Source organism: Thermobia domestica, chromosome 10 (assembly GCF_964235325.1).
Source record: "Thermobia domestica chromosome 10, izTheDome1.hap1.1, whole genome shotgun sequence".
Classification (NCBI taxonomy): Eukaryota; Metazoa; Arthropoda; class Insecta; order Zygentoma; family Lepismatidae; genus Thermobia; species Thermobia domestica.
Window position 1 is genome coordinate 116697105 of NC_137463.1, and position 23242 is coordinate 116720346.

Here is a 23242-nt window from a genome sequence, read left to right on the forward strand (position 1 = left end):
GTGAGAAGAAACATGAATCTCGAGAAAACCTACGTGCACGATGTTGATGCAGCATAAAACCCACTTGGCGGGACCCGGGATTTTTCGAGCCCTCATCTTCTGGTTGTAGTATGGAAGACTAATAATTCTAATAACCATCCAATTTAATCTAGGACACTAATTATTTTTTTTTTCCATTGTTAGAAAGCATTCTTTCTTTTAATTGTCCGTAGTTGTCAATTTTGCAATCCAAAATTGAGATGTAAAACTAGAAGTGGTCAAATTAAAATAGGTTAATCCTACAAATAAAGATAAAAACTATTCTTCAGAGTTGTGAAGTCACCATTCGCCATGCTATTCTGTTTTCATCGATTGTCTGTAGTAAACTTGCCCATGTGCACAACATTCGTATGTGCCGTTACATCTAAATATAATTGGTAATGCTTCGGGAAGTCACTATTACTTTACGATGAATGTCTAATGGAGGCCATAGACGCACACACCTGCATGACCAACATGCATGAAAGATTTGTTTCATCATGCACGTTGGAAGACTTTTTTTTTTTTGCTTACAAACGTACCAACTTGCTGTCCAACTTACTAGAAGAATGAATCGAAGGAAAGAGTCACGTGATTTCTTCCCTGTCGTGATTGGCGGACCTAAATATAAAACAACCAACTTGCATGAACGAGCACATACACGGTAAACATGCATGAAGAACGGCAAAACCATCATGCATGTTTACAAAAGATTTTGAAAACTTTCAACATGCATGAACGAGACCATACACGATCACCTTGCCTGTGGGTTTATCATTTTTCATGCATGAAGGAAAATTTCTTCATGCATGTGTCTGCATGTATGGGTCCCTTAATGGAATGATGATATTTCTTTCGCAATTGCTTTTCTTAGTATGATAATGTTTCGTGTTTTCCGGGCGTGACTTTTTCCTTGAAATAACCCCACAGCCAATCTTTTCACACGTTGTAAGATCAGGGAAGTGAGCTGGCCATTCTGTCAACCCTCTCACTACCTACTATTTTTCAATTTGCGATCCCTCGCTTCAGTTCCATAGGGAGGTAGTGCACCATCCTGTTAAGGTGACCAATGTTCATTATTTTGCATCGCTGACACATAAGTTCATGGAGAATTTTTATCAATCAACATTAACAGTCTATCGTGACCGATCCGCATTTTCAACATTTCCTTTTAATAACTCGAGGATTCTTTGTGGTAAAAAATGATAGTTAGTAGACTGACATTTCCTGTTCACGTGGAACACAGCTTCATGAGAAAATTTCTGTTCTCGGGCTATCAGCCTGGTGATATTATTTGTTTCCGACACATGTCAACACATCTGTGGTCTCTTCATAGTAATCCCTGAAGATGAATGCAACGTCTGCGTTCGACACCTCGTGCGTGAGGTCCCTGGTTCTATCCCCATACGTTTCTGGTGCAACATCATGTCTGTGGGATTTCTCGGGGTACTCCAGGTTTCTCCCACATTTTCAGTTCACCGATTCTTACATTATCATTCACATGCCTTAATCATCCGTCTCCCTTACCCTAAAAGTCATAATCGTGAAATCTTAAACTGAAAGATTTCATTTTCGTTTATATATATAATATTTCCTACTTTCTCTACTTTCCCACGGTGGGCAGCAGTAGTGATACGTGAAAATCACTACAGTTTCATGTCCTCAAGGTTATGCTGGTATGCAATCGTTGACACTGTAATTTGCCTCTTTATGTTCCGCGCCAATTTGATTGTGATGTCATGTCTAACATAAAAAATTTAAAATTTTAAGTTTTTGTGTACTATTCATCATTTCCATCAACAATATGCAATGTCACTACACTATGTTTACATGTATACACTACGTTTATTTCAAATGTGTAGCCATATTTCTGATTCACCCTGTAAATTTAATATATAATTGACAGTGTTTCTGTGATATCCTTTTAAACATTTTCCATTTTTATGTATTAATCAAGCCACAAGACTTACAATGTTAAGATAATACTATAACTGGATAATGTAACGCCAATATCGCGAGTAAATTAATTCCCAGTTTTCCTCGTACGATAATTTCTTTCCTTTTATTCATTTTTTTTTCTGTATTGTATAGTATACAATCGTATGAAATTGTGTAAAATCTAGAATTTCAATATTCTTTATATTGCTTTTGATTTTATTTCAGAGACCTCAAGCAGACGAAAACCATGGGAACAGTAAAGCCGGATACCTTATGATGAATAGCTGGAAGTGACAACACTTGAATAGAGGAACGGAATATTGCTCATTACTTGCAAGGGTGACACATTTTCAGAGAGTAACCATTCAAGATGGCAAGTGAATATATATCTGTTGCCCAGTTTTACCAGGACCGCTCAATTTTTGTAACAGGTGCCACTGGTTTTATGGGAAAAGTATTATTGGAAAAATTGCTTAGATCATGTCCAGGTATTAAAAGTATATACGTTTTGATGAGGCCCAAAAGAGGTCAAGACATTTCTACACGATTACAAGAACTCATTAACTGTCCGGTAAGTATTGAATTGTTGTGCAAAATTATTTATTTTAAATGCTCGAAACTTGAGTATGAGAACGTGCAAAAGATTTAAACTTCAGTAAACTTCAGTAAGCAAGTTAAACTTAGCTCTCTTGAAGCCATATGCTTAAACGTGGGAGACCCGGGTTCGATTCTCACTGGTGCAAATATTGTTTGAATTTCATGTGTCATATAGCTACGGTAATGAAAAGCTTCAAATCGAGAGGAAAAAAATACAGAATGGTTCAAAGGTAAATTGTCGGTCTGTTTCTCTTAATCTCAGTGCTAATAAGGAGCGTTAAACCCATCCTGAAGTTGGGTACGTAATTTACTCAATACGAAACATGACATTATATCAGATTTACTAAGCAAATGGCTCACTCAAAATGAAATTCGTACCATCCTTCATTTTTCAAAATAATTATCACACAGAGTCTAAAATTAATATTTTAGAAAACAGCATCCTTCAAGTTAGTTCTATTATTTACTACAGTAAAAGATTTATACGTTATTTCAGTATCTACTGTGGCAAAGATTTTGTACGTTATTTACGACTGAAAATTAGCTTAAAACATGGTCATGAAGTTTATCAAATTGTTACTATGACCAAGGTGACGAGTACGACACCACAAAATCCATGTGGGTTCAGAAAATAGACTGGGGTGCGAGTCAGTGATAACTAGCAGGTTGTTGAACATGATTATTTTAAAATCCACCACGGAGAACACACAATTGGTAGTGATTTTCTTTTGAGTTCACACTGAGATATTCTGCACATCTGGCTGCAAAAATGAAACACAAAAAATGCATTAGGGCCAGAAATGGTGAGTGAATGCGCGCCATGCGCTGTTGGTTTTTGAAATTTCATGTTGGTGACAAAATATTGAAAAATGACCCACCGATCAACAGCAGTTCTTGTATCTCCTAAGGAGCACCGTAGAAGAGGACTATCGAAAAAGTTTTCGTGTAATTAAAGACAGGGTAGGAATATACCATACAATACCACTGTCGTTCGGCAGTTGGCGCAGTCTATAAGCTTAAAAGATCCCTGTGTAGAGATGTGCAGTTCGCTGAGTATACGGAATAACTGAGAAGGTTTCCTGCATTGAATTGTTACTTGTGATGAATCCGGTACTACAGTAGTTAACGATCAGGACAGTGGTGGGATTGCGATCAACCGTCACTGCGGATCGTTATAATGCTTAACTATATTATGCACCACAAAATTTGTTTTCAGTCATCCTGAAGTGAACCCATACATGACGATGTTGACTCTCTATGAATCCATGACATCTTTCCTCATCCACCGTATTCTTCTGATGTCTCTGCCACCAACCGTTATCTATTATTGCATTTCGATCACGTCTTTGCAGGAAAATCTTCCCTAATGGCCATGAGGTTTAACGTGCGATTGAAGACTTCTTCGCATCATAGTTTCCAGTTTCTTTCGTTACGAACCCAATTGTTGGTTGATTAATGGCAAGAATATGTGGCTGCATTGGAGACTAAACTTTTTTTTAAGTGGTAACGCATCTTCGGAAATTTCAGACACATGAAGCTAATAAAATGGCACTAATTTTATAATGAACGAATTATTGTAAAATAACGAATATTATTATTATTATTATTATTCATTTAACATGTATTTATAGAAATTAACAGTGTTTCTAAAAAGTGAGAACAGCCCTAGATTTAAATCCCAGTTTCTATCTACTTTATTATACCAGTACCTGTGTTCGGGATTTTGTCTAAAGACTGTATATATATATATATATATATTATATATATATATCAAACCAAGTTTTGTCTATGCATAGTTTGCGTTTTGTTGCATTTATTGTATTGTACACTGTACACACAATTTATCCATGATCATTAAGATGCAGAAGTGATATTTGAAATGTATTTGTTATTTGTGTAAAGTAATAAGTACGATTATAGGTTCTCTATGGGGAGGAATCCTGTCTTGTTGGATTATGTATCCCTGTGGAATGTGAGGTACAGTACAATTTTTCAACATTACCAATGTTTTGCTTCTGTAATTGTAGCGTCTTCAAAGAAGAATGAACCTATTTCAGTCAATACACACAACACGTTTACTTTTGGGCTGTTGCCTTCATGTTCCACAAACTGATGTTGATTTTTCTCATCCCATATCCTACAGTTATGCCTATGCACCTTACTTGACGTACCTATGTAAGGTGACTTCATCAGAAAAAGTTACTTTTTTTAAGGAAATCGTTCTCTTCATTAATGTGTGATATCATTTCAATAGCGAATTTATATCTGCAAAATTATTGAACTCAAGCTTTTGAAAAAGTTGTAGCTTGTAGATTCTGAGGCATAACCTTTTATTCACGATATCATTCACAGTCGAATGCGGGATTCGCAGTTGTGTACTCACACGCCTTATCAATTTACGTGATCTCTCCTGAAAGACTTCCCGAACCGTCTCCACTTTTTCTTCATTCACGGATTTTTCCCATTGCCTTTCTTCCTCAACACATAGCAAGTTTCCAGCGATAGTTGTGCCATCTAACAGTACAATGACGGTCTGGTGGTTCCTGTCCGTATTGTTGTCTAAATCTTCTCTGTACTGTTATAGGAGACGTGAATTCTGTGAACCAAAAACAGCACTCCACTTTCTGACGAACAGTAAAGGACGCCATTTTGCTAACGAGTAATGGACATGCGTAAAGTCCTGTGGCGTTCAGTTGTCTGCTGGACATAAAATTGTACTCTTTGCTCTTTCCTAAAAAATAGAATCTGACAATTTTATTACTATTAATTCTCGAATTATTCAAATTTCTTAGTAAATGTACATGAAAGATTCAGTTTTGAAACTGGTTACTGAAAGCGAATGCCGCTGAAACATGACAATAGAATAGATGGTTAGTTTTAAAGAAAGTTATCAGGATATTTCTAAATCGAAAGTGAAGTGGGATGCGAGGGTATATGTTTTCTGAGCAGCAGATGATTACAATGAAATCTCAGCAGCAAAGAGAACTGTGACCGTTTATGTTCTTGTATTTGCCTTACGGAAACAATTTTGCTCTTTAATGCCTTCGCTTCCTCCATTATTATCTTATGAAAAATTATCAATTACTGTAGCGGCACAGTTATAAACATATTTTTCTTCTTGCTTCAATACAAAATAAATTGAACATTGATATCCGTGACCGTGTGCGCAAGATTTACATGTGAATGCTTAATTGCGTGCAATGTGTTCAAGTATTCAGTGATGTTAAGCCTGCATCAACACGTAATCCGAAGAGGTAAAAATCAAATATAGTATGTAACATAGTTGACTTGTATATTTCAATCGTGCATGAACTTTCTTTTCCGCTGGATATGTCCTTTGTTGGATTTTTATGTATAGCGAATGGTAAATGATCATACTAAACTGAGACAAATTTTACACTGAGCATCCAGTACGCACATGGACACAGATGTAATTGCAATTGTCATTGTTGCTGATTAAATTATCGGTAATTCAATGAATGCATCTTTAAACTTCCATGTTCTGTTCCATCATGTTTACGTTATTACATTGTATGTTTAACAGTACAGAGAATATGTGAAAGTTATACCATAAAGCTGTCAAATGTTCTGAATTAGTCTTACATTATTTTTCTTTCTTCTTTGTTTCTTCAAATGGCCTTTTATAAAGTTATTACTACTTTTCTCACTGCTATACATTCAGATCCAAAACTTAATACCACCTGACAAACTTAGTAATTAATATCTTCTAACTAATTAATTCCGTGGATAAAGTTCCTTCACTTGAAGCATACTGAGAAAATTGTAGTTTGTTTGTGAGATACAGAAAACTAAATACAAATAGATTTGTCAATTCCCTTCACTTCACAATTTATAGTACCAAGAAATATTACTTAAACAAGAAACTGTAAAATCATTACTGAAGTTACGTCCTATGACCTTATCTGTTGCCTACTATGTTGTGTTGATAAAAATTCGCACTCACCACTCCCGCATATATGTACAAAATTGTTCCTTTACGCAACCTTTCTTAAAGAACAGAAAATGCAGTAAAAAAAAAAAAAAATGTACAAAACGGATAAAATTATGAAAGATCGCATGATAAGGAACACTAATAACTGAGGAAATTGCTAAACAGCATTCCTCTAGGTGTCCACAACATTCATGGAAAGTATCCCGTGACAGTATGTACATCGTCATTAACCTATATTCCGTGAATTCCCTTTCTTCTCATACACAGATACGAAATATACTTTATTAAATTATCTCATCTTTGATTTAAAACTCCTTTTTCTAAATTTAACTGTGGTTTGGAGCCCCAAACTATGCTATCCATAAGTATGAAAAGTCGTATAGAACTTCATTCGTCCGTTCATTTGTCTCTGTTGACAGGTATCAGAGCAAAAACGATCAAGAAATACTTACATGGATTCAGCGTATCAGCAATAGATACATCTCAGCGTTTATTCCTCTACTGAAACAGAAAGAAGAAGATTTAACCACTTCCGGTTTCAATATAGAATTTCTATAGAATACAATCGATAAGAGATAGCGAGAAATCTTTTCCTGATACGAGTTCAGTGACCTAATTATAGGTTTTATCTCTGTGTTTAATCCTCTGTTGGAACTGAAAGTAGTAGATCTCACTTCCGGTTTCAATATTTTACGTTTGGGAGTCTACCGAGTACAACAAAGTAAAACGGAACTTTTTTTTTTTTTTTTTTTTTTTTTGTCATTTGTTATTATTGTGCCACTCAATAATCTGTCTTATTGAATTATCAGTTATGTGTAACACTGTAACAGTTGTTTCGTCATGTTCATTTTCTTTTAATACTTTCAGTTCTGGACTCTTAAACACAAGTCGTCTTACTTGGTGGAATCCTGGCCTTTTTTACTATGTTTAAAAAAATCAAATCTTGAAATCTAGAAATGCAAAAATTATGTATCATATAACGCTGAAGAGTTCGAAGTGCTTTTCTTAATGTGGTGTATATTTTACATTTCAACAGTAAGGCAATATTGAAAAGTGCGTTTATTATTGTGTAATATTTACAAAAATGTTGACGAAACACACAATATACAAAAAGGAAGCGTTGCTTACTATATACATTTTTTATGTTTTAAAACATTGGATTACATTTTGGATTGGATCTACACTGCATTATAGTGTATCAGTTTATGATGTGAAGTATTTTTTTGAATGAGTAACTTCGAAGCAGAGCTCTTTACAAAGCGCGACTTTTGAAATGGAATTCTGAGCAGAAAGTGTTTCCCTGGGTCAGTCCAGTAATTGTAGATCCTGGAAGTCTCCCGTATGGATCCTTTTCTTTGAATATAACAAGCTTACAATTAATTTTCATTAACCAGACTGTCCACATTCTGGAAAAGTCAGGGAAATGGCGGATTGGTCAGGGAAAGTCAGGGAAAAATCGATTTAGGTCCATTGTTCAGTTATTCAGTTTATGAAATAGTAAGTGTAATATCGGCCTAATGCATATGTTTGTAAATTTACGTTCGTTTGGATTAAAGAAAATAAAAAAAAAAGAAACAAAAGCGGAGAGAGAACAAGGCCAGCTATGAGGAAGGTGGAGACTGGAGTTTCTATCTTTTTTCTGTTTTTAAATTATTCAGTGGTCAGGAAAATTTGGAATTTGGTCATGGAAAGTCAGGGATTTGTTTTTTGGCCAAGTTATGTGGACATCTGGAACTCGGAAAAGAATAGTTTCTTGCTGGTAGTTTTGTTGTAGTTATGCTAGAAATGACCAAAACCATTAAAAACATCTAAAATGCCTCTCCATCAAAGAGATCGCCGTCACTTCCGCTAAATTCCTCATTCAAATGGAGGTGTATGACGTCGCCCGGCAGACCTTTTCTTGTCATTTTTCCCATGAAACAAGATGGGCATACTTTTCAGACAAAGATGTCAGCAGAGCAGTAAGGAGTATTTGAACATCATCTAGTGACAGAACTACGATCTATAAAATCCACGGAAAAATTCAACATTGGTAACTCTGTAAAAATATGAAAAAAAAAAAAAACTGATCAATAAATTTCGAATGGAGACACGTATTTATGCGTGATCCGCAGTCTACAGAAGTTCGATTATTCCGTATATATATATATATATATATATATATATATATATATATATATATATATATATATATATGCAGTATGGCGCTAAATTCGTTGTACAAAAGCAGAGGAGTGATTCTTGAGAATAAAACAAACAAAAAAATTCCAATAAACATAGGGCGAAAACCCCATCGTTTACGTGTCTGCCAAAATCATGAAAAAATGAATTTTAAAGGCTCATAACTCCAAAACTATGGGACCTACCTTGGTCGGGTCAAGACTTCATTAGGAACTAGTATGTGCCCTATCCAAAAATGCGCGTTTCAGAATCCTGAGGTGCTTCCACAACAATTTTTATAGAGGGAGTTTGACTACGGACCTATGATATAAAGTACTCTCCAACTACCTCCATAAAAATTGTTGCGTGAGTACCTTAGGATTCTAAAACATGTATTTTTGGATAAAGCACATGTCTTTTTGGATAGATCATATATAATACACGTGATTAACACTTACAATGTTAAAATAAAATGTTTTGACATTTGGTATTGAAATCTCACTTGTTGCGTTTTTTACAATTACGAGTGGCTTCGTAAATCCCACTATGATGGATAACTCAAGTAAAATAGCTTTCATAGTTAATGAAATGTTTTTCTATTCCGGATTTTCAGGTTGCGTTGATACTATATAAATTTAAACCCTATTTTAATTCTTCGATAGTTTCTCAAAAGATAAGAAAACATCCGAATTTTGTTTCTAACATCGTTACTTTTTGTATTATTGTGTGTCGAAGTTTCGATGTTGTTTAATCTATTGGAAAACTCGTTTTCCTTGTATGCATGGTTCTTTCCAGTCAGTACCTTTTTTTTTAATTAAGCACAGTTTGAAGGTATTACCAAGGAAAAAATCCAAACATTCGCTTTTTTACAGAAGCAGTGAATGGACGTAGCATGTATGTAAATGTTAAAATACGTTCCACTCGAAGTTAGAATACTTCCCATTTCCTTCAAAGTATTACATAAACTGGTAATAATTCATAAAAACAGATACACTATATTATAATTGCTCAGCCTTTTCTTACCTGAGTAGCTTTAATTAAATAATATAATATCACGGGCACTGATTACTGTGGTGAAGTTGGGCTCTTCAATCAGCCTTAGCTCCTCAGAAATAATCAAATCAAAATTCTTACATTTTAACGTGTTTAAAATAATCGGTTGAAACTGTACTTAAAGTATGCATTAAAATGTTAAACGCAGATGTCATAACTTGGACGGTATTGAATAAAATGTGACTTCTACAATGATTTGATTTTGAGTTTAACGTCCCTTTCAGCAGCAAGGCTATATGAGACGTGGACCTACTGATTAACGTGGAATCCGAACCACATGAGTTCCCGCCGGGAATCGAACCCGGGTCTCCCACGCCAAAGGCGCGTATGCTAACCGCTTAGCCACGGATGCTCAACTTCTACAATGAGTTGTAAGTACAATTACTGGAGTATAATGTTAAAAAAAAAAAGTCAAGCAATTAATGCCACCTACTGTCTTACATTGAATATACATATGCAGACATAAGTAAGACCGATACATATAAAAGAAATAAAGTGTGAAACAGTTGCTTGTTATAAACGCCAATGTCTCTCTTTTAGTATCAAGAATTCGTATTATAAACAGTAGGGTCGAACATAAACATTTAATCGACACTTCTGTATGTGTGTATTCAGTACTGGGTATCAAGTTCCCACAGTAGTCAGCGAGTATTGAATCCTCCCACTTTCTTTTCTTTTTTCTTTCTTTTTCTTTCTTTTTTCTTTTTTTTAATTATCTCTTTCCAAATGTGAAATTACTGTTGAAATGTGTTACAGCTCTTAGATTGGCTGGAGTTAAGTTCAAATGACTATGAAGGAAATGTACTTCAGTGATACATTGCATCCTACTGTGTATCATGTTAGATGATAACAGTTCCTCACCTAGTCATACATAGTGATCATTTATCCTGGTTTCCAGTGAATTTTCTGTAATATTTTATAGTTAATTCCGTACCTTTTCGACTTCACTAAATAATCCTTCATCTCCGTGTCCCTTCCTTTAACTTCACATCTATAAATTTGGGATTAAGCATAACTTAACATGTAGGGGAGGAGAAAGAATGTTTTAGTAATCAACAAGTGGTTCTTCATGAACTTTTTTGTCAGAAGTCACACACAGGAGGGGATAGTCAGTGTCAGCTCTCTCTCTCTCTCTCTCGTTCTTTTTGTAGCAAAGAACCATATTTTGGTATGTTACGTTCATGCTTATCGCACAACCAATTGGAATTGAACATTGAATTACCATTATGGAGTAATGGGTAACAATTATTTCTTATATATGCACATAAACATTTTTAAGTAATAATTATTTCAAGTTAGTCGATGAGAAGGCAGACAGTATGGAATACAACTGTTGCTTTATGATAACTGTAGATAGTGTAGAAGTGTAGGCGATTCAGCCACGGGGCACCTTCAGTGAATATTGTGAACACTTAGAATCTTCAACTATTTTCTCACTAATGGTCTTTTAAAATTTTACCACTATTAAACCTTTATTTAATTTACCGCATTTTCTGTCCTTTGAGAGAGGTTATGTAAAGACAGTATTTCTGAATATAAGAGGCATTTAGTACATACGTACGGAATGTATGTATTATTATTTATGAAAAACTCAATAAAGTTTTTCGGAATGTACTTTGCAAAGTTTGGCGCTCAAATTTTGTTTGTGACCATAAAATTTTAACCAGTAGTTTCTCATAATTATACGTAGATATGTTAATTATGAAAAAAGGTATTGAACACAATTGATAAAATTGATCATTTTAATTATGGTAACTTGAATTTCGTCTATTTACTTTAGATTGTGATAGATGTAATCCTTTCTCTTTTTCAGCTTTTCGATAAGTTAAGAAAAGAACAACCGCATGCTCTTGATAAAGTTATACCGATTCAAGGAGATGTTACGGAACCAGAATTAGGAATTAGCAAATCGGATCAAAATCTGCTCATTAAGAATGTTTCTATAGTTTTCCACTCCGCTGCAACTGTTAAATTCGATGAAGCTCTTAAGTTATCAGTCACAATTAATATGTTAGGAACCAAGAGATTAGTAGAGCTTTGTCATCAAATGTTACGATTGGAGGTAAGTTCACACAATTTTTGTAATATTTATTGGCAATACAGTTTCTATACGATTAAGTTCTAATAGGCAACTGAAAATTGACTTTACTGCATACTTATATTTGAAAAAGCTGTAACTCTTTTGAAAAGAGGCGTAATATTAATAAATTAACTTAGGGTATAAATCTTCAGAAAATTTATACGTAACGCTTATGAAGAACTGCAAAGTTTAGACCAGTCTCCCTGACGGTGTTACTCGGTTTTCTCAGTTCAGCATGCAATACTGGTGAGAGTATTTTATACCTATAGATCGCTGAATTTGTATCTGCTGCTGATTTAAATGCTGAGAATTGGGCACAATATCATAGGAATATTTTTACTCAAAATATAATTACATGGGGAAATATATTGTTTTCTTCCCGAGGCATCTGTGTACTAAGCTGACAATGAATGAATGAAACTTTTCCACTTCATTTTAATGAATGAAACCACGCTTAAGAAAAACAATCTATAAAGGGTAAAGGAGTTTGTTTTATATATTAACCGTCTAATATAAAAATAGTTCGTCTTCGTTTCCATAACAATGTAATCTTTTGAATGATTTTCAGATCAAGGCAAACTGCGCACCTACAGATCACAAAGTAACGTCTAGTTGCCTGCTATTGACATGAATTAGTCAGTAATCTCTCACATGATTAGTAGCTTGAAATATATTACTTATTCATTATTTGTAATGCTCTCTCTGAAGCACGCAAGTAATGCATTTGAGTTTAAGTTGAATGTCCCTTACTACAAACATAACTACATGGTATTTCTTAGCAAGTATTCTCATTAGTTGAGGACTTAATTTCAGCATCTAAAAACCTTCAATTTCAGATCTATGTGATTATATGGATGAGAGTAAAATTTAATTATATTCCAACATTTTATTATTGCACTCGTGCATAATTACTTCTCACAATTAAGGTAATAATGTAGGTGCTAGTGTGCACGTCTGTATTTGAAAAAGTTCCAAATTTTATTCCCCAACCCAGAATTTTATTTAGTGTGGGGAGTAAAGTTAAAGATTATATGTTAAAGTAAGACGAACACCATTGAATGAGGGAATGAGAAATCAAAGTCAGGATAAGTGTATAATGTCAGTTTTTTGTAATTTATGTAAGCATCTCTTTAGAAGCTTTTATAATAGAAATATATGTATCTCTACGTAAAACACTTTAAAATAAGTGTCCCCGTTGTTAACGAAACTTGTGGCGTGTATTAAAAGTCTAGGGCCTAGAACAACTCCGTTATGAGTAGAAATGCGAAAAAAATAGAAAGGGAAAAAATCTGTTGGAAATAGGTGGTTTCCAGTTTAAAATGATAGATTTTTTTTTTTTAAAAAAAATAGCATTAGCCATTTGGGCTCCACACTAGTAGGGCGCTCTTTGTTAAATGGAAAAGCAACATTTCCAGTTCAACAGTCTGGTCGGACAAGGGCACGCAAAAATGACACGGTGAACTTGCACGTTGTTATGTGAAGGAAACTTGGACACCTCATCCGTTTCCTAACAATGTTGTATTGTCTGTACGGTGAGGAGCTCAAGCGAACAGTGATAAAATTGACAACGTTGCGTTTTCATTTAACATAGGGAACCTTACCAGTGTGTAAAGTCAAAACGGTTGGAGCGATTAGAAAAATTCCAGCATTTTAGATTAAAAACCTCCTATTTCCAACGACTTTCCTCTCTTTCTTTCCATTTCCTTGTACCTATACTCATAAGGGAGTTGCTTTTCCCGACAATTTTAAGGAACCCCATATATTTCATTGTGTCGTAATCAGTATTATTGCCTGTTCATCTTGGCAGAATAACTGCTCTTTTTAAATTATATCTGGCGAATAGTAGAATGACATATTAATGATATTCTAAGCTAAGTTTCCCTTTCATTATTTCATTTTCCAGAAAAGTGCTCGTGATGCATTTATTGTCACTCCGACTTACTATAAATGGAGATTTTAGGCTCCAGAATATTTTTTAAAGCTTGTAAAAAGGAAGACTGGCAATACTTACACCCTAAAGGGAAAAGAAATGGCTGTAAAATACCAATTCAATGTAGAATTTATTATTTTTCATTGCATTAACTGAACTTCTATACCTTAGTAACTTTTTATCATTAAATTATGGACTTTATCCCTATGTTTGGTAATGAAATTTTAATTTTCATATATAACCTGTAATCTAATATATTTTACATGTTTTAGGCTTTAGTTCACGTGTCAACAGCTTACTGCAATTGTGATCGAGAAGAAGTGAATGAAGTGATATATCCGCCACCATATGATCCTGAAAAGATCATCCAGTGTGTAGAATGGATGGATGACGAATTGATAGATGCTCTCACACCAAGGCCAGTATATGTCTTTGTTTTTACAACTGTTTTATAACTTTTATAACGTACATTTACCTATAATTTCTTCTTCTCCCCGTCCTAACTCTCAGTTAATTCGAGTATTTGTTTGTTGAGAAAAACGGTAATTTTGGGGGGTTAACAGAGGGGAAAAAATCATTAAGTGAGTTATTTGAAATTAAACAATTAAAAACAATGATGAACTGCTAACGTATATTACGATGATAAACTGCAAATTTTTTGAATCTGCGAAGAATTCTGACTGGCTAGATTGTTCATATTCAGCAGGATCAATACATTCAAAAGTAACACCATTGTTCTTGAATTTCTCGACTCACAGTCTATTGCTTCTTAAATTGAAGTCGCTGTCCTGAATGCTACGAACATAATGAAAAATCCTGTGCTTCCACGAAAAATCGACAAACCGTACATCAAAGGCCTAAGCTCCAAATCATGGACTACATGACGCATTAACCAGGGACGGATAATTTCTAAAGACCAGAGCGTTCTGTTTAGAGTATTATTAGGAAGGGAATCCAAATGTTGAAGTGTAATACGTTGATGCCACTGAACACATATAAAGATACAATTCAAACAAGTTTTTAAATTATATCCAAAATATTAGAAATTTGCTTGTTGCTCTTCGAGAAAAAGCGCAGACAAAAGACATCTTGGAAAGGAATAAATCCTCAATGTCTCGTCTACAAATTTGTCCGTGCTACTAGCTTGTATTTTTTCCCCTGCCCGGAGATAGTAATCTTTCGTGACAAAAGTAGCATAATAAATGAAGGATACAGAATTCCTAAAGGAGAGTTACAAGTGCTCTTGGATTTTTACTTATATATAATATTTACTTAATCGCCTTCAAATTAGGTACCTTCGGAATACACATACTTGCTCCTGCGATTGCTGGAAACATCGACGAAAGGCCTCTTTTGGTATCTTCCGAAATTCAACCGTCGCATTGGTTTTGCTCTCTTCTACGTTTGGCGAAACGGATATGGCCCATGTTTAGCTTTGGGAACAGTCAAACCGCGATCGTGCTAAACTGTTTTTAAGGCTATCAAGCTCTCTGAATCAGATTTCCCCCAATTTGCACATGAATTTGATATTTGCGCGTTGCTTGATCTGTGAAATTACGCCACTGATCACTACACACTCCTTCATTCACTACATTATTCGTACTGCCTGCTAAGACATGTTCTCACTTGTCAAATTCATATTTAGGCAACCCAAGACACAAATTAATTGCAGTTGCATCACAAATGCCAAAACTACAGCTTCCGGGAACTTTTCCATTGCTTTTCTCTCTCTTTTTTTTTTCTTTCTTTCTCCTTTTAGATGTTTAAAAATTTTAGGACCTTTTTCAAGTTGACTTAACAGTCATTCCTTCTGTAATCTCCAAAAACAACAAAACTCTTATACTACAAACTTTCAAGTGTTATTCTGAACTAATATCACGGTGGCAGTGTAGTACTGTGAACAAATATTCCCAATTTTTTGTTATTATTAGTTGTATTGTGTGTACCTTCAGTAGGTTCTTCCTAACAGCAAAGTTGGTAAGATATGAAGAAATAATAATAATTACAGAACATATAATAATAATTGCAATAAATGAAAATCCTATTCCGTGGGTTGGCACATAAATATGAAAATGAAATCTTTAAGTTTTACGTCCCACGGTTATGCTGGCTAGACTAAAGGAAAGGGTGGTGATGAGATATGAATTAAATGGTGTCATGAAGAAAGTGGAAGAAAACGGGAGAACCACGAGAAAACCCACGCACACGGTGTTTGTACACCACAAAGTTCACTTGGCGCGAGCTGGGATCGAACCAAGAACCCCATGCGCCAGAAGTGAAGCACATAAATATGGTTTTACAAGAGAATCAGTGATGCATTATTTGTGTAGTGAATAGCGTCATGGAGCTATTTGTCACCGTTCATTTTGGCATGGGTTCGAATCCTGTCTGCAACAAGTAGTTTTATTTTTCCATATAGAAAATCTGTATAATATTGACAAGGGGCATCGATGTGTGAATGTAAAACATTTTAGACACTAACGCATATATAACGAAATTTCAACTGAAATATATGGACGTGGGTCGTTCAGTATACAAGTTTTCTTAAGTAGTAAAAGATTTGTTTTTAAGATATATTTTTGAACTATACATACATGTGTAGTAGGTTTTTCCTCACTTCTTCACGTAATTCCCATTGAAATTCAGGCATTTGTCCCACCGTTGCACGAATTTGTCCAAACCCTTTCGGGGCTCTAGCTATTTAGCACTCTTCTCACATTCCACTTCACTTCATCTGTTTCGAAACGTTCACCTTCCAATGCAGACTTTAACACCGAAAAAGTGAAAGTCACTCGGCGCTAAATCGGGAATGTATGGAGAGTGGAGTAGCCGTTCGCACCCCAATTCTTTAATTTTGTGTCTTGTTTTCGCTGATGAATGTGGAGCAGGTGTTACCGTCAAGAAGAATAACATCAGTTGACAGGAGACCAGTCACTTATGTCGAATTGTGTTTTTCAGTTTATCCAATGTTTCATAGTACCGGTCAACATTAATCATTCTTCCTCGTTCCTAAGACTTTTATAAGCAAAACACCCTTGGCATCCCAGAAAAGGGTAAGAAGTACCTTCCCAGCTGATCGATCCGTCTTGAACTTCTTTACAGGAAACTGTTTATGCTTCCATTCTATGGATGTTCTCTGGGAGTGTAATGATGGACAAATATCACACCCCCAGTCATAATGCACATGAGAAATGCATTGCCATCTTACTGGTATCGCATTAAACCCCCAAGGCTGCATCGCGTTCTAATCTGTCGATTATCGCTACTCAGTTTATGATGAACCCATCGTCCACACACTTTGCAGTATTGCAACTTCTCGTGAATGATGCGATAGTATGTACCAACAGAAATGTTCAATCTTCCTCAACCTCGTGTACCGTAATTCGACGGTTTTCTTGAACAAGTTCATGTACCCTGGTTATGTTCTCGTCAGTAGTAGCATTCGAAGATCGCCCGGCTCGAACGTCATCAAAAGTACACACCCTGCCTTCATCAAATAATTTGCACCAACGTCTAATCGTTTGCACTGTCATTACGGAATTACCACAAACAGCCAGAAGTTTCGTATGAGGTAAGCCATTTGCTCATTCATATCGAACGACAGCACGCACTTTTTCTTTACACCAGCTTTCCAAGGGCGTTCGTGCACCATCGATGCTTCTGAACTTCGATGCTTCTGAAGCGAGCATGCGTTTTCCAAACAGGCATTTTCTTTCTGCACTTGAGAAAGATCTAGTAGAATGTTTTTTTCTAAATATTTGTTCGTCCGCGAAATTTGACGAGTTCCTTCATACTTCCTTTCCATATTTTTGTATATCTCCATTTACAGACACAAATGAATGACGGAAGTACTCACAAGGAACGAATTGCTATAGACAAATAGACTAGCACTTTAATTTATGGATGTTGGGGTGAGATCGTAAAAAGCGTGAAAGAGTGATAGATGATCTCAAATGCATAAATTATTTTGTTATAAATCCATATCCACATACGCCTCATTTTGGCCTTACAAGCCTCTGAAGCTGCCAGCGAGTAATAGGTTTTCCCATTTACTTTAAAGCAAAGTGTCTGCAATGTCCGTCAACCCGCTATACGTAACTCTTCCACTGGTTGACTAACACAAGGATATCAATCTTAGCAACACACTTGCAAGGGTAATATTCATAAATCCTAAACGGCACAAAACCTAAACGGCATAAGACCTAAAAAATATAGGCACTAGTCCTAAATTTTAGGTCTTGTGCCGTTTAGGTCAAGTGCTGCGAAATGATTTTTAGGTCTTGTGCCGTTTAAGTCGTATGCCATTTAGGACTTGTGCCGTTTAGGATTAGTGCCGCGAAATGATTTTTAGGTTTTGTGCCGTTTAGGTCTTATTCCGTTTACGTCTTGTGCCTTTTTCATTCACCTGCCTTAGTTCTGAAATTCGCCACCACCACACGAAATTGCAACGATGCAGTAACTAGTTGGCAATAATGTTAGAACGTAGCTAATTCCAACGGTAACAACTATATTTGTACTACCAAATTTATTATTATCATTATCTGTTCTGCAGTGATAAATGAATTACACGATATAACCTATTTCATTCTAGGAATTAATTATATAATTGGTTAAGAAATTCGTTTCTTTCAAATGGAGATACGATAATCCCATGACAAATTCCTAAAAAATAATGAAATAATAATGTTTAAAAAACATATTTTACAAGAGTTTTCTGAAACCAAGCAATCATTCAGAATTGCAAAATATATTCTGTGGAGTGTATTTTATTAAGAGTAGGACAAAAGCCCACTATAACTTTCCAAAGGTAGGACAAACACCCACCAAAGTTTACTTAATTAGGTCAAAAACCCACTAGATATTCCACAAGTGAACATTAAATACCGACTGCATACATTAAGAACGCAGTAAATTTGAAACAGAACAAAGGACATTCATTATGCAATACTATATTTCACAGTGTGTTTTGATAGAGTTGATATGTATAAGCAAGAAAAAATCAACAAACAACGCTAAATTACTAATGTAATATACAATACAATACGTTTGCAGAAACCAATACATTGTCATTTAGGTGTGTAGCTTGCAAACTTTTCTAGGAGAGCAGGCTCTTTTCATATTAAGAGCAAACCAGAAATGTATTTCCAAATTACGAAAGCTTCAATAAGACAATAAATATATAATATTACACACGTACGTAAATACATATATTATTATTATAATGTTTCCAGTTTGTTAACCTTTTTGAAACCTGGATCTTGATAGTGCATGGATTTAACACCACAGCTTGTGGGAAATGTACGAATAAGTTAGTTATAAGAAATCGGAAACTGTTCATGGAAGTTCACTTGTTTGACTGTTTATCTTATGTACTCTTATATAAAAGAGTTGAGATGAGTGACTGTTTAGGCATACTAGTTCAAATAGAGTCGTTAAATTTTCATTAAAAAAAAAAAAAATCTTACGAAGCAGGATATAACAGAATTTTTAAAAATACGTATCGTAAAAAGAGTGGGGTAAGATTTTTTTAAAAGAGTCTCTGAATCTCGCAAATCTCTGAAGCTATTAAGAAAATATTTATCAAGTAAGAAAATATTTATCAGGTTCGCCGAAATTATTAGTTACTAAAATGAAAGAGAACACAACTTTGAGTTCATGCAGGATATTCATATATTTTTCGTTACGGTTTAATGAGTAAACGGAAGTTGTATAGTTCAAGAAGACAGGGGGAAAATTTACAGTGAAGTCTGTTATTCCTTAAAATGAATATGTACGTTCTACGTATTTTCTTCAACACATATTAGCAAAACACATTGAATATAATAAAGGCACTTACGTAACAGTTTCGTCATTGTATCATCGCCTTCATCAGACACGTTACTGATAACGGTGATGAAGGTGAGATGCTGTTTTAACATATCTGATAAAGGTGATGATAAATTACCTAAACTTTACACAATTGTTTTTAATGTATTTAGTACTTTGGTCAGTGAGTGAGTGAGAGAAAGAGATATATCAATATATGTGGAATATATCCAAAACTATAATGACCAACATACAAATTGTCTTCAAATATTCTTTCGAATGACCTAAGCAAGTTGCTTATCTTTATTATTCCTCTTTTAAAAAATGGTTTGTAAGTAGTACTTCTGCTCTCCGTGAAGATATTTTTGCGTAGAAAGAAGTATTCGCAGCATGCTGTTACAGAAATATTTATTAATAATGTGCTTTTATTTATTTATTTACGAAAATGGATCTCCTTATCAGAACCAAACTACTCGTGTGTAGTGATCGTAGTTACAATAATAGGTAATATAAGCATTCAGAAATACCTGTTTCTGTCGGTTAGTCTATCAACACTGGTTTATTAATAAGAACATTTTTAATTGCAGGTTAATAGGAGAAAGGCCAAACACCTATACTTTCACGAAAGCACTTGCAGAACATATGCTTCAGAAAGAAAGCGGTAATTTACCAGTGGCTATCGTTAGACCATCCATTGGTAAGATAATTATTTTTATATTTGTACCAATAAGAGTTGTCTGTGAGTTTGATTGGAGTTTAACATCCCCTTCAACACTGAAGCTATATGAAATCGCTTAAAGCCTGATACAATCCACTACTTGGGTGTGTATCCGAAATAAGCATACCCTCCTCTACAGGGAATCCAACCTAAGAACACAACAAGCACGCGCCTTAGACACTAGTTGTGTTTAATTATTATTATTTATAAATTAATTTTTAATATCTTACTTTCGGTTGATGTACATCCAACATCTAGCTGAAGTCTCGAGAGTTTCCTTGGGGCTAAGCGATTAGCGTACGCACCTTTGGCATGTTATACCCAGGTTCAATTCCCGGCAGGATCTCATATAGATCGGATTCCACATTGAGCTGTAGGTTCACGTCTCATATAACTTCACTACTGAAAGGGGCGCTAAACTGAAAATTAAATCAAATCAAACATACTAGTAGAATGACTATTTTCTGAAAACCCTGACAGCACCATAGCGGATGAACCATATGCACTTTCCACGTAAATTTTTCTTTGGTGTAAAGAATATAATCATAGGACATTAAACGAAGTTTAAGCAGCTCATTATATCAGTACCACACTACTCAGTTTCTGTGAGAGAGCAATGAGTTATAATTAATCTTGGTGATGTCATTCAGGGTATTGACCCGATAAACAATTAAATTGCATGTTATGTTAATATTGGTAGATAAGTTCCAAAATTGCAAAGAACCATTAAACTTGCACAAATAATAGTTCTTTTGACTTTATTGAAACGTCTATTCAAACTATCATTAATTAAATAACTGAAATAGAAATATTCAAAGCATACAAATAAACAAAGGTATACAACTAAACTCATAAAATTTATACAAATGAGAGAGAGAGAGAGAGAGCTAGTTAGCTAAGCATGTAAAAGGCAAAAGATTTGTAAGTAGCAGTCTCAAGAAGTTTTCGTCATCCTGTGCATGAGCTATTTCTTCTCATATGATTCCGCTCTTATTATTTATAAAATTGTACGTAAAATTTCGTACCGCTTTATTTAGACTTGCGACTACTGAAATAATTTATTTAATTGACAGAATGCGAATGAATTGGTCACTGTTAAAAGGAAATGAATCTCATTATGTTCAAATGGCTGTATATCCCCATTTAATAAGAATCGATTCAATTCTATTGTGCTTATCGAGGATCGTTTCTGGTTATTAGTTCTGCGTCTTCTTCCCTTTAAACGGATAAAAATACCCACAGTGATGGAAATACATGTCCTCTCCTACAAAATTAATAGCATTGGGAACTTTTTTCCAATCGTACTTCAATCGTTAGTTGAATAAAATGAACAGAATAGTGTTAGTTAACTTATTCTTACAGTAATTGATAAGGTTATACAGTGTTATCGAAATGAAAAAAAAAAAAAAAAAAAAAGTGTTCTAGAAGTGTAACATTTTATAGAATTCCATGATTTCCTTTGTATTTTTTCAAACTATTGCAGGAAAATAGAATATAATACTATAATTTTCTAAGTAAATTAAATGTAACTTTATGTAAATTTTTGCTACTCCTAAAATGCTAAAATCTGAAATAGCTAGTGCTTTTATCAAATCGTTTGACGTTACAATTAACTTCAACGTGCTACTCAGTAAGAAAGAACTTACGGAAAACAATGGTTTTAAAATTATAATCTTAAGTATTAAAATGTTACTTTTCTTTTCAATTTTGAGAATTTTATAAATTCTTAACCACTTTCAATGTACACCTAACTTAAAATCGAAAATTTGTAGTCTGGTAGAATACGAAGTGAGAATGAGAAACAAAATAGTCGACACTTAATCGTGTTAATATTTGTATTTTAGCTCTGTTCTCTTTCTTCCTTTTTACAAGTTCTGTCATCATGGCGTGAACCAATCCCTGGTTGGGTTGACAATTGGAATGGTCCTACCGGAATGATTGCAGCTGCAGGCAAAGGCTTTTTTAGAACAATGCTATGTCAAGACTCGTTAGTATCAGATCTGGTACCTGTTGATATGGTGATTAATCTCCTCATATGTGTGGCGTGGAGAACAGCAACTTCAAGGTACTAGACTTTCTTTATTATTAAGTATGGAACGACAAATATCAATGTACGGTCTTCTTTTAAACAAGTGCTCATTTCATACAGATGGGCACCTGAAACGACAAATACTCTGTTCATTAGTTCTTCTCCCTTTGATTCATACACATTGGCTTTGATTCATACACATTTTTCTAATATAGGCCCACGGCTATCCAGCATTAGAATTGTTCCTACAATTCCTAAACATTAAGTGCGTAGTCAGGTTCTCCTAGTCCGTATATTATTCAACTATTCACTCACCTTCATTGCTGTGTGTCTGAATCAAGAATGAGTATCTGAAGATTCACGTACACATCAAACCCACCAATAATGCAACACATTTACTTCAAGAACTCGCACTCTTACTAAATCAAATGGTCCCTATCTTCACCTTGGCCATTTGGGATACCCGTATCTTCTTCATTACCACGTTGTTCCCAATAACTACCCTAACTGCTGTCAGTATTTCCCAAACCGGGACATTCTTATACTTAAGCAAAACATCTCACTGAAAATGTGTATTAAAGAAGAAAAACTTAAAATAATCTTTCCCTAACGTCTTTATTGAATAACATCAGCATTGTTCGCTAAAGAAAATAAGGAATCTTATTTCATACTCCTTGCTACCGTACCTAAAACTGATCAAAAGTTTTCTAACTCGTCTCAAGAGTGTTTACTACCAGAAGCTCTTCAATCCGCAGTACGAGAAATGTTACATTGTAACACCCCGCAACTCCACTGAAAAAATGCCAAAAATCATAAACTTCATATCTCTCGCATCAGGATTGTGTTCAAGATAGTACAGGGTGTCTATCGGTCACGAATGTCACGAAAAAGTCACGAAATCAGAAAACGGTCATGAAAGTCACGAAAAGTCACGAAATTTAGCTTTTGGGTCACGATTTTTT

At 34.8% G+C, this 23242-nt stretch overlaps 1 protein-coding gene across 10 annotated transcripts in view; it reads left to right on the plus strand.

Annotated features, from left to right (window-relative positions):
* Window positions 1-23242, plus strand: part of LOC145662670 (putative fatty acyl-CoA reductase CG5065) — a 323802-nt gene that overhangs the window by 264504 nt on the left and 36056 nt on the right. For all 10 annotated transcript variants that reach the window (XM_081728473.1, XM_081728475.1, XM_081728474.1 and 7 more), the window contains 5 exons: window positions 2182-2527; window positions 11532-11780; window positions 14001-14146; window positions 20121-20230; window positions 22124-22316. In XM_081728473.1, coding sequence (XP_081584599.1) covers window positions 2327-2527; window positions 11532-11780; window positions 14001-14146; window positions 20121-20230; window positions 22124-22316 — 899 coding nt within the window. In that variant the 5' untranslated portion in view covers window positions 2182-2326. The remainder of the gene's footprint in view (window positions 1-2181; window positions 2528-11531; window positions 11781-14000; window positions 14147-20120; window positions 20231-22123; window positions 22317-23242) is intronic.